Source organism: Nerophis lumbriciformis, linkage group LG09 (assembly GCF_033978685.3).
Source record: "Nerophis lumbriciformis linkage group LG09, RoL_Nlum_v2.1, whole genome shotgun sequence".
NCBI classification, from domain to species: Eukaryota; Metazoa; Chordata; class Actinopteri; order Syngnathiformes; family Syngnathidae; genus Nerophis; species Nerophis lumbriciformis.
The window spans coordinates 35,100,486-35,114,108 of NC_084556.2; the positions used below are offsets into that span (position 1 = coordinate 35,100,486).

At 35.9% G+C, this 13,623-nt stretch overlaps 1 protein-coding gene across 1 annotated transcript in view; it reads right to left on the reverse strand.

Annotated features, from left to right (window-relative positions):
• pknox2 (pbx/knotted 1 homeobox 2) overlaps window positions 1-13,623 on the reverse strand; it is a 355,828-nt gene that overhangs the window by 79,450 nt on the left and 262,755 nt on the right. Inside the window, exons 6-10 of the mRNA XM_072913859.1 lie at window positions 6,858-7,043; window positions 6,624-6,759; window positions 4,932-5,029; window positions 962-1,081; window positions 811-887 (exon numbers count right to left, since the gene is read on the reverse strand). Of these exons, the coding sequence (XP_072769960.1) occupies window positions 811-887; window positions 962-1,081; window positions 4,932-5,029; window positions 6,624-6,759; window positions 6,858-7,043 (617 nt within the window). The remainder of the gene's footprint in view (window positions 1-810; window positions 888-961; window positions 1,082-4,931; window positions 5,030-6,623; window positions 6,760-6,857; window positions 7,044-13,623) is intronic.

A 13,623-nucleotide genomic window follows, 5' to 3' on the forward strand; every position in this document is an offset into this window, starting at 1 on the left:
AATATGTCTTCTAATTCCTATACTTTTCAAATGTTCTTGTAATCAGAAAATAGATGGAATTTTTACCTAAAAAATATTTTCGGTACATTAGATGGAGTTTTTACCTAAAAAATATTTTCGGTACAATAGATGGAATTTTTAACCTAAAAAATTCCACCTAATATACCAAAAATATTGTCTGATTACAGGAAAATTTGAAAAGTAAAATTCAAAGTTGATATAAAAAAGAAAAGAAAATAGCAACGTTAAACCTTAATGGAATATATATATATATATATATATATATATATATATATATATATATATATATATATATATATATATATATATATATATATATATTTTTTTTTTTTTTTTTTTTTTTGTTTTGTTTTTTTTGTTTTTTTGTTTTTTTTGTTTCTTTGTTTTGGTCATGTTTGGATTTGGACAAGGTGGGGGTCATTGGGTTACAAACAGACTGCATTATTATTTTGATATCTGCAATGGCGAGGTGGGGCCAACATCACACAGGTCACACGCCTACCTACACATATTCGTAATCTGAATTGTTAAGTGTGCAATATTATAAGGCAGAGGAAGAGCAGATTCGGTAGTCATGGTTAGTGACAATGCCAAGAAGAAGTCAGAGCTTGAAAAACATATTTTGTCATTAAAGCCTTGTGTTTGTTAACAATTGGCCTTCCTGTTGTTTACACTAAAAGTAAACAGTTTTACTTCCCATATTGTACCCAAATCCACTCACCAGACTTGCACAGTGCATTTTCTCAAACAGTAAAACAAAATAGAAATGTGACAACTATGCTATCTTACCAGTTATTCACTTGCAAAAGGGTTAAGCTTGTCTGTGCTGCAATCTGCCTTTTCTCATCCTCTGTCGGGTACGGATGCTAAAAGTAGAAGACAACATTTGGCATGAGTCACTTTGCTTCGCAGCTCCAAACACAAGAGCAAGACGTTTCACCATAAGATGCTGAAAGAGCCAAGAGCGCATGATGTTGGTGGCTTGTTTGGGGAGGACTCCTCTCTTGTTCCTCGACTTCTTGTCCTCACTATCCAGTAGTGCTGACAAATCAACATTTACCTAAGGAGACAAGTGACACGCGAGTGCATTGCGGGGGTTAAATTAAGGTTACCACGGAAACACGGGAAGACAACCAATTGCTGATCGTTGTTCTGCGACAAGGGCAGAAACACCTCTGAGTGTCGCCATGGTAACTGAATTTGCGTAATGATACTTGAAATATAAAAAGCACCCCACTTCACTTCAATCTGTGAAAAACAGAAGAAGGTCAGTCGTCTTTTTAGTGCTTTCGTGAGGTTTTTTAAGAGTTAAGAACCAGGCAGACTATTGTAAACTCTTTAACGCTGGACTTTTTGTCCACATTGGTGATCTTAGCATGAAAGTAAAAATTACAGTGGTACCTCAGTTTTTGTACACCGCACTTTTGGTAGGATTCCGTTGTCGATGAACATTTTTTTCCAAACGTTTGCCCTGGTTTGCGTATTCCGTCTCAGTTAGTGTACGGCCAAACATGGCGCACCACAACTAGTCCGTATCATCCAAATCTATCTCAAATAAAAAAAAATCCCCATGCATTGGTGACTCAGTCTTTGCTTTTGGGGGTGGGGTGGCTCAGATGGTAGAGGAAACAGGGTTCCTGGTTCGAATCCAGCTTCCACCATCCTAGTCACTGCCACTGTGTCCTTGGGCAAGGCACTTCACCCACCTTGCTCCCAGTGCCACCCACACTGGTGTGAATGTAGCTTAAATGTACATAATGGGTTTCTCAAAGTAAAGCACTGACTATATAAAAATAATTGTAGTTTATTATTCTTCGGTCAATGGTCAACAAAATAAACAAACAGTTGTACATTCGTAGATTGAAAATGAATATGTTGCAGACCGAAAGGGTTTAGGCTGAAGTTGAACACTTCACAGTGAATTCACAGTTCACTTATTTTTAATAAGGTACGACTGCAAAATAAGCCAACATGGGGCCAGCCGATGAAAAAGAAGGTGAGAAACACTATTGAATTCTTAAATTCTTCGCCTACCAGAATTTTCAATGAAGGTAAAAGTTAGGGATATTTTTTTAAACCAATACAGATGACTTCCTGCTTCTCAAGACCGATACCGATAACTTATTTATAATCTTGTAGTTTTTTACTCATTTTAGATTTAACTGTAGATTTTGTACACTTTTCTTGGTGGCTGGCTTTAAGCAGCTTCTTTAGCAGCAGGCGTCTTCGCAGGCTTTCAAAACAGCGTGGTACTGCAGCGATGCTGGCTGATAAAGTTTGATGTGTTGAAGCGCAATGTTTTTTTTTCCCTCCTCGCGAAAATATTTGCAGAACAAATGTCTTCCTGTGAAATAATGAAGAAGTACCACATGATGTTATGTTTACAATAAGATCAGGGGGAGGTTATGACACGGAACATGGAGGAGAAAAGGAGCAGTTGATGTGCTACAGCACAGTAGGGTTAATCTCACCTCATTGGAGTGTTCTTAAATGTTTTTTTATATCCAAGCTATTTTTTTTATTGTTATCAGATTTATCCGTGTGACGTTATAATTCCTCATATTGGCCTGACCATTTATTGTTCGATATGTATCGTGCACCCCTTGTGAAACTGAAATAAAGTGTTAATTTATCAATTTCATTTGTGATTTATATGTATTTCACATAGTTGTTTTTGCATGTAAAATTATAATTATTGTCTGTCTAAAATGTGTTTTGCCTTTATTTCTTTAGGTCAAAATCCTGCGAACAATTTTAACCACAAAACTGTGAAAAATATTTTACTATAAAATGTACTGTGGCTTTTAATTTTTTTTTTTTTTTTTTTTACAGTATATTATTGTAAATGGAAAAAACAATATCAGCGTTGTTTTTATAGTACAATTCTGGCGACAATGCTACCAGTTTTTTAATGTAACTGAATTAACTGAATTACCGTAAAAAATGAAAAACAGTACCAATGTTATTTTTACCGTAAAATTCTGGCTACCGTAAAATCTAGTCTTTTTTTTTTTTTTTACAGTGCAAATGGTAAAACAGTACCATCGTTTTTTCTACACGTAAATTCTGGCGAAAAAGCGTGTAGTTGTTTTTTTTTTACATAAAATCTACAGTTGTTTTTACAGCACATTACTGTAAATCAGTGGTTCTTAACCTGGGTTCGATGGAACCCTAGGGGTTCGGTGAGTCGGGCTCAGGGGTTCGGTGGAGGTCAAGACACACCCGACTCATCGTGTAAATAAAAACTTCTCCCTATCGGCGTATTACGGATACGGCAACAGCAGAAGTCACACTGATTTGCAGGTGTGTAATTTGTTGTGAGTTTATGCACTGTGTTGGTTTTGCTCTTTGAACAAGGTGATGTTCATGCACGGTTCATTTTGTGCACCAGTAAAAAAACATGGTAACACTTCAGTATGGGGAACATATTCACCATTAATTAGTTGCTTATTAACATGCAAATTAGTAACATATTGGCTCTTAACTAGTCATTATTAAGTACTTATTAATGCCTTATTCGGCATGGCCTTGTTATAACCCTAACCCTCTAACCCTAACCCTAACCAAATAACTCTAAATTAAGTCTTTGCTACTTAGAATATGTTCCCCTAGTGTCCAAAAAACTCTAAATTAAGTCTGTGTTACTTAGAATATGTTCCCCATACTAAAGTGTTATCAAAAACATAACTTTGTCTTGAATTTGAAAAAATAAATAAATAAATAGATTTTTAACTAAAGAAGGGTTCGGTGAATGTGCATATGAAACTGGTGGGGTTCGGTACCTCCAACAAGGTTAAGAACCACTGCTGTAAATGGAAACACTGTATTACTGTTATATTTACGGAACATTTCATGCGACTGAGCTGCCAGTTTTTTAAAGTAAAAAGCGACAGTTGTTCTTCAACCAAACTACTGTATGTCGAAAAACGGTAACACTGTTAGTTTTACTGTAAAATTCTGGCGACAGAAATACCAGTTTTTTAATGTAAAATCAATTGTTGCTGTCTTCTAACCAAATTACTGTGAAGTGAAAAACAGTACAATTCTGGCGACCGAACTGCCAGGTTTGTTTTTTTTTTAACCGAAAAATCGACAGTCATTGTTTTTACAGTACATTACTTTATATTATAATGATTAAAAAAACAAAACCACTGTCAGTCTTATTGTAAAATTCTGGCGACCGAACTGCCAGGTTTGTTTGTTTTTTAACCGAAAAATCGTCAGTCATTGTTTTACAGTACATTACTTTATCTTATAATGATTAAAAAAACAAAACCACTGTCAGTCTTATTGTAAAATTCTGGCGACTTAACTTTCAGTTTTTTTAACCACAAGATCTAGTCTGTTTTTACAGTGCATTACTGTAAATGGAAAAATGGTACCACTGTTTTTCCTACAGTAACATTTTGACAACTGAGCTGCAAAGTTTTCTTTTATCGCAGTGCATTACTGCCATTGGAAAAAACACCTTTATTTTTGCCGGTGTTCACTGTACAATAAAATGAATCATTAATAATTTAATTGTGTGTTGTTGGTTTTTTTTGAGTCTTTCATTTTTTATTTCTAATAAGAAAAGTGGCAGTTATCATTAAGAGTATTAATGGCATTGCATTATTGTCATTCTCTGACACATCAATAGTGCCAAACCTGGCCCACCTCTTCCAATTGTGCCATGTAGGAAGGGAAGTGCACATAAGTTATGTGCAAATCTGAGCTTGTAATATGACATTTATGAAAGGGTTGAATACATTTGGATGCAATAAAACTTGTATTTTGCCTCAATGTTAATCACAATAATGATGATCCTCAATTGGTCAAAATTGAATTATCAAAATTGCCAATGTGGAAAAGACTCTTTGGGGTCATTTTCATAACAATAACATGAGAAGGTGTTTTTTGTGCAGTTTTACCTGTGCGTTCTGGATCTGAATGGTTCCCGGTGGCAAAGCCTGCGCTAACACTTGCCCCTGTGACGCCACCATGGCAACTGGCTGGTACAGCGCCCCACCTAACGTGATGAATTACCGACATGAGAATCAAGTGGCTTCAGCAAACAATTACTGAATTCCTAGTGTGAAAGAAAACACATGTTTTCGCTGTGAGATTCATTAGCATTGATCGAGACCCTTTCCTTCACCATCTGTTTCAGCTCTTCTGTGTCAGGCGATCAAAGGCTGCGGCATTGATTTATTTGAGGTTAAAATATATTTCCAGAGGGCGGGATTAACATTTCATTGTACAGGTTTGACATTAAAAGGGTCTGTCAGCTATGCACCCCATGAAGGATAATTACTACTGTCACATAACACAGAACTCCGACTACTGCTTTGCTTTGTTCTCATACCATTTATGAGGCAACTTTAAATGTGTGTTTTTTTTCAATGGGCTGAATGTCAGCTCAACCAACCAACAATTGGCGCATTAATCACTAGCTGAGGGCAGCACGGTGGTGCAAGGGTTAGTGCATGTGCCTCACAATACGAAGGTCCTTAGTTCAATCCCGGGCTCGGGATCTTTCTGTGTGGAGTTTGCATGTTCTCCCCGTGACTGCGTGGGTTCCCTCCGGGTACTCCGGCTTCCTCCCACCTCCAAAGACATGCACCTGGGGATAGGTTGATTGGCAACACTAAATTGGCCCTAGTGTGTGAATGTGAGTGTGAATGTTGTCTGTCTATCTGTGTTGGCCCTGCGATGAGGTGGCGACGTGTCCAGGGTGTACGCCGCCTTCCTCCCGAATGCAGCTGAGATAGGCTCCGGGCAACCCCCGCGACCCCGAAAGGGACAAGTGGTAGAAAATGGATGGATAGATCACTAGCTGAACACTAACGCGGTAATCGTTTGCCGACAACTTGCGCTTAAATCGCTAACTGACAAATAGTGATCGCTTGCTGACAACTGACAACTATTAGAGCGTTACTCAATAGCTGACAACTAGCCCATTAATCGCTAGCCAACAAATGACACGCTAATCGCTAGCCAACAACTGGCGCTTAAATCGCAAACTGCCGAGTTCGCCAACTAATTGCGAGCTGTCTTAAATGCTAACATGGATACAAATAAAAATTCATTCATGTTTTTACTTTAAACCTGTGTTGGATCAATGATAACGTGAACTTAAAGACATTTAAATTAGTGAAAAAATTGTGTGGCGAATATGATTTTTTTTTTTTTTAAAGTACAATCAACCAAACATTTCACGACCCCCATGCAGTACCTTTGCGGACCCCATGTTGAAGACCTCTGGATTAAAGTATTAGTCCATGTGACCAAATATGTTTCTCCCATGTATCTGATAGTTTAGTGTTCTTTTCAATGGACAGCGACAATGTGAACAGTCCGATAAAATATATATGTGTACTAATTTACTAGTCAAATTAAAGGCACTAATGACATTACAGAGGTTGCATAAACAGATAATAAAACATTACCACTGGCATAGGAAAAACACATGAATGTGAGTTTTAAAATGATCTGGTATAACGTACTCATTTTATTATTTTCGTTTCATCACACTGACTGCAGTGGCAGGAGATTTTATGGAGACGTGACTGTGTATCGTTAACAAATGCCTTCGATTTGAATACGCTGGTGCAAATCCTTACCTGATACCACTTGAGAGTTTATGGTGGTTATGGAAACGCTGCCCTGCTGCAGACCTGCACCGGGCGCCACAATCCCTGAAGAGTTGACAGAGTTGGACACGGACGTCATGGACGGAGAGGAGGTCTGAATTAATTCCTTGGGGGACCGGAGAGAAAGACGGCGCAGTCATTATATGCTGTGTCCACAGCTGGGTGTCAAGGTGTGTCCAGGAGAGGACTTTACCCACGACTGACCTGCTGCATGCTGAGGCTGGTGTGCGTCGGAGAGTAGGGCCCCGCCAGGTCGTTACGGAGAAGGTTGTCACTGTGCATCTTGGTTTTGAGGCACGTTATGTAGCGGTTGCAGAAATCCTTACAGAGTTCATTGACCTTCTCCAGCTCCAGCAGGTGGATCCGCAACACTTGAATGGCTTTGACCATCTGAAGGTGACAGAGGCAAACCGTAACCAGCAAAGTACTTCTGCACTTCCCCGCCACATCGTGCTTAAAATACTATCTTCTACTATAATCACATTTTTTAAAGCATATCACACATATTTTTGGCCTAAATTAAGTGTTAAATGAAGTCTTACTCATGTTCTTTATGTATTACAGCTCAGTGTTTGTATTATTTCTAATATTATATTGTGATCGATAAAGATATTCACCAAGCGGGACTTCTGATTCCGGAATAAGGGTGACAATGCTAACAACAACCCTGTTGCTAATCTTGGCGCTACTGTATCTTCGCCGCGACAATAATTAACTTCTGGCAGAACAACTTTTTGATGGACTTCATATTCAACCCCTGCCTCATCAATAACACATCTCCACATTGCTGAGCCTTTAGTGTGAGCGATATCTAAAGAGACACGAGACATACAGGATTTGCACGTCACTTTATGCTACCATCATATATACATCCTTGTATATATTAGGAGTGTCTCGATCTGATATCAACAAAAAAACAACTATCGGATAATATTGGTTTGCATCTAAAGCAGTGGTTCTTAACCTGGGTTCGATCGAACCCTAGGGGTTCGGTGAGTCGGCCTCAGGGGTTCGGCGGACCCTCCGCCGCGGATGTCGAGACACACCTGACTCATTGTGTAAATAAAAACTTCTCCATATCGGCGTATTATGGAAACGGCAACAGCCGAAGTCACACTAATTTGCAGGTGTGTAAATTGTTGTGAGTTCATGCACTGTGTTGATTTTGTTCTTTGAACAAGGTGATGTTCATGCATGGTTCATTTTGTGCACCGGTAAAAAAAACATATAACTTTGTCTTGAATTTGAAAAAAAAAAGATATATATATTTTACTGAAGAAGGGTTCGGTGAATTCGCATATGAAACTGGTGGGGTTCGGTACCTCCAACAAGGTTAAGAACCACTGATCTAAAGTCTCCAATACAAGCAGTCCTGCGTGAGCAAGGCTGGACAGTGAGTTGACATCTAAGGCTACGTTCACACTACAGGGTCGGATGTCGAATTTTGATATTTTTTTGTCAAATCTGATCTTTTTGGTAGCCGTTCACGTTTAAAAAAAAATGCAATTGCTAATGTGAATGCAATTTGACTCGCATGAGATCATGACGTCATGATTTTTATGGAATTTCAAGGATTGTGTGCAATCAAACTCAACATTTTTTGAACAAAATTATTGCGCGGTGAAGATTAAGAAGGAAGAGGACAAGTATTTTGGCTCTGGTAGTTTTACGGGATACTTGGCTTCAATGTCTGCTGGACGAGCTTGTCTGTGGGTGAGGACAGGAGCATCAAGTTGCAACTACTGGCTGATTATGAATTTATTTTGCTGACTTGAGAACTTTGAACAATGAGCTGGGGTCGCATTGTACCAGAAAAAGAGAACAGCATTGTCAGCTGAAGTGGTAAACAAACACATGTTATGTTATGAGTATACTATGTTAAGTTATTTATGTTATCGATTAGTAATTGTACCTTGTTTGCAATATTATTGCAAATACTTTCAAAATGTTCACCTAATTCTTACTATACTTACTGTCACCAAGTTTTGAGCCAATCAATGACTTTCAGTTCAGTAAACATTTACAAAATGTTCCTGTATGACATTCTGACTACCAAATTGCATTTGTACCCAAATATTGGGGTATTTTCTTAAAACCACGGCCGACCGAACGGAAGCGAGACCAAAACAACCTGTCTGCCCTAGTTGTCCAGCAATGGTGCCCCGCCGGTTTGGTGTTTAGGTGCCCTCTAAATGCGTAAAAAGTGTAAACATCATGCTTTTGCGAAAAACGTAAATATTGAAACATCTCAAAAACCACCTCATTAGAGCGCAAATATGTTTTAGCGATATTTGAGAGGTTTTTCAAAATGTGGGCGTTTCCATTACAAGTTTCTTCCAATTTCAAGTGTTGTGCATTTTTTATGGGTAATAGAAATGCAGCTACTAAAGCATTTGCTCTGCACACCGCCAACATGTGTGAATGAAAAGTCTCCATTTACTTTATCCACTTACTGAAATTATAGTCCTCTTGATGTTTTACTTGATTATTTATTTGCATACAATGTATGATGCTACATTTTATTTATAGAAATATTTTATTAAAGACAGAAATTTTACATTAGTACTTTACTAATATCAATGTTGGATATTATTATTTACTTTTGTTAACAGAAGTATTTCATTCAAGACGGATGCTCTTCATTTATTTCTTTGAAAATTAGTCCATAAAAAGTACAATTTATATCTGGTCTAAAATGAACAACATTATTCAAATGATAATGTTGCTAAGAGTAAGATGCAGTGTCATTTCAAACTACTAGTTTTAGATTAAAAAAACTAACAAAAACTTGTTTTGAATCATCTCTGTCATTTGTACTCGTTGGTTTCTTTAAAAAGTACAGAAAAAATGGGAAAACAAATGTAAATACCATTTTTGGGGATTAAATCTGAGACTGTATTTTTATATATCGACCATGCCTAGTAGATTATGATGCCTCATTTCAGTGCTGAATTATTTTGTGGCACTGAAATAAGAGAACAATTAGGTACAGTTCCTGAAATTCTTACATATTAGTTTAGTTCTTCATCTGCATCAACGACGTTAATCATCTAGTTAAAAGGCTAAGGCCCAAACGTTTGACAATTTGATTGTAGGTCTACTTCACCTTAAAACATGCCGACTCAGGCAATTGCTACAAGTGCTTGTAGGATATATTGTGGAAGTAACGTCTTCTAAGAAGCTTAAATTTGCTCAATTGCTCCACAATTATCTCATGCAGGATTAAGTAGCAAACACTGTTGTAACCATAGTCACACCAACATGGCTACAATCGTGCATCAGCTTGTTGTGTAATGTTAAAAAAAACTTTCTGGTAATTATAGGTAATTTTTTTCATCGTCATTTAAAGTAGGTTTGTTTTCAAAGTGTTTGTTTTTGATGAGAAATAGTGTGTGTGAAAGTGTTTCTGAGTGTTTATGTCCATTTTGTGTTGAGCTGATTAAAAGGCATCATGTTTAATACACAAACATTTACATAAAGCAAACAAATTGTCCAGTCCCACGTCATTAGTATAACACTATATATTTGTTTAAGGTACACTTATTAAAGATACAACAACAACTAATTGAGCTGTGATTAATCACGAATAATTACGAGTTAACTACAGACAAAATGTGATTAATGGTCATTTAACGTTTTAATCATTTGACAGCCCCAGTAATAATAAAACGGCAGAAATTATGAATATATCTAAAATGTCCGTTTGAAGTCCTAAGGTTATTTGCCATATTAATTTAAAAACCCAACACATTAAATGTTTTGAGACAAAATATCCTAAAACAGTCCCAGAATCTCTAGTCTTCTAACATTGTAATTTCTTATTCAGCTATAATAAAATATACCTGAGTGTTTTCTCCTTAATAGCATTAGTCTAAGCATCAGAAACATAACATTCTTAGTCGAGACTTCAAAATCAATCTAATGTATGACAGAATAAACAAAAAAACGTTATGTTCCAAAGAGGGAGGAAATAAATCAGCTAATTCAACTCTGAGATCTTAATAACTAGAGAAGAGACTGGTAACTTTTGTTTCCATCGCACCCACTCAGGTCCATAATGGCATTCCCACCCTGTAAAACAAAGAGTACCCCCCGGGAGAGATGCCTATACTTTGCCTCACAAAACAAACAGATGCAGGGTTAATTAACCGTTCATTCAGTCTTTTTTGGCCTGCTGTCCTAACTAGAAAAATAGCAAATGTGGTACGTTTTGGTGTCTGTCTTTTGAAAGTGAAGTTTTACCTCCAATCGTTTGATCGGAACACACTTTTCCCTATCCGTGTTTAATATGATTACTACTATTGTTATTATTATTATTACTAAGGCAAAATACAGCCAACGGACGTTTCCAAATGATCTTTTTTTAACCTTTAACATTGAAATTGTAGCCGCCAATACGATGCGCAGTGTCGTTTTTAAATTACCGTAAGTCATGAACGATAGAAAGTTCTCCCATGGTTGGAATTTGTGCTTTTGAGCGATATACGGGTTATTATAGTAATCTAAATCACAGCTGCTTGGGGTAGACGAGGCACAAAGCAGCCTAAAACGCTGGTGTCAGGAGCCCGTTTACACTGCACACCAAATCTGATGTTTTTGCTCTCAAGTGACACAGATCAGATTTGTATTTATTTTTTCCAGTCAAAACGCTCCAAAGTGCTTCAAATCTCATCACTCAGATTCAGGCCACATCAGGAAGTCGTCTATCCGATTGGAATCTGATATTTTGAAATGCGACTTCAGTCTAAACGACAATGCGAACTGAATGCGACGCGTATGTGACTCTTTTTCGTCAACTATGGGCGAGCGAAGTCTTTAGTGTACGCAGGGAAAAACGCACCCCGCCAGCGGAAGTGTATACTTCATCACAACATCCTGTTTCTGTGAGCAAATGCGCATGCGAGTGACGTCAACGCCACACCTGTGCGCGTTTACACTGGAGTCTGATAAAGATCACATTTTACTTGCAGTGTAAACAGTTAGCTAAAAAAAATCTGATAAAAAAAAAAAATCAGATTTCAACACTTTGACCTGCAGTGTAAACATAGTCAGGGACAGAGGCGGAAACAGATTTCTACAACAAAGTTCTGCAGAATTGTATGTATGTATGTGCTTCTTACCCTTTGCGGTCATATTTTGCCGTGTTTGTTGCATTTTTGTTGTGTTTTGTGATTGTAAAAGATGTTGATCGAGGAGGTGGTCTGAGAAGTCAAAGAGGCGCTACGTTCATATGTTGTTAGTATTCAGTGTTTTATCGTTCACAGTTAATATTGAAAAACCCACATTCTTTATTGTGTGAATGCTCCAAAGCATCCACACATATGTTTTTTTTCATGTACATTCTTGGTGTTCCATTCAGTAAAACAATATAACACACCATTCCATTACGTGGTCTGTCATAATGGTGTACCTGATACTGTACAGCAGATTTTTACAGCTATATATATATATATATATATATATATATATATATATATATATATATACCGGTATATATATATATATATATATATATATATATATATACATATATACATATGTATAAATAAATATATATATATATATATATATATATATATGTATAAATAAATAAATATATATATATATACATATATATATATATATATATATATATATATATATATATATATATACACACACACATATGTATAAATAAATAAATAAATAAATATATATATATATATATATATATACATACATATGTATAAATAAATATATATATATATATATATATATATACATACATATGTATAAATACATATATATATATATATATATGTATAAATAAATATATACATATATATATATATATATATACACACACTTATGTATAAATAAATAAATAAATATATATATATATATATATATATATATATATATATATACACACTTATGTATAAATAAATAAATGAATATATATATATATATATATATATATATATATATATATACACATATATATATATATATATATATATATATATATATGTATTCACATACACACACACATCGGCCTCAAGACACATTTTTTTCTCTCAATGTGGCTCCGTGTCAAAATAACTGCCCAGGTCTGCTTTCAGTAAATAAGTGCAGCTAAATAACACTAACAGTACTGGATAGAAATACGTTTTGCACTAAATGTCATCTTGCACTTTAAGTCTGTTGATTTATTTTTCACTGTGGTTATATTTGTGTAATAAAGTAAAACTATTCATTTCTCAGTAATTTACTTTTCTTTTGTTAGAGTTGGGTTTACTATAATTGATATTAAAACTGAGTTAAAAACAAATTGTGAACTCAGCGTTAAACTCAAACGTGTACAGTAATTTATAAGCAATAATTGTTTGACTAGATGACTAATCAGAAATATAAACACTGACTAGTCGACTATTAAAATAATTGTTACTGTAAATTACCGCACATTCTGATTTTGTTACTTTTTTCTTACACTTTGAACCCTGCGGCTTATAAGACGGTGCAGCTAATTTGTGGATTTTTTCTGATAACAGCCATATTGAAAATAGTTTAAAAAAAACAAGCAAATACACCTAAAAAGTTTTTAATTGTTTTTGCTATGACGCTACCTTATGGACGAGTTTGCTCACTGCAGGTGTCCTTCCATTTAAGGATAGTGCTTTGTTTTTTTCCCCAGCCATTCATAGCGTTTCGACTTGTATGAATTCTTCATTCATAACTCCGAGCAACGTTTACAAGTTTTATAGTATAACTACAACTGTTTATACTTACTAAACCGTCCCATGTGTGATGTCGGTAGGAGTGTTTTCATGCCTTGCATTTGTACATGCTATCGTAATGTAACGACGCTAGCATAAGCTAATATGCTAACACGTTTACGAGTGTCTGTGTTAGTATTATTAACTTACAATTTAGTATTGTTTCAGTTTCACAAATTCCTTGGTAAACTCACTAAGACGTCACTGTGGAGTCA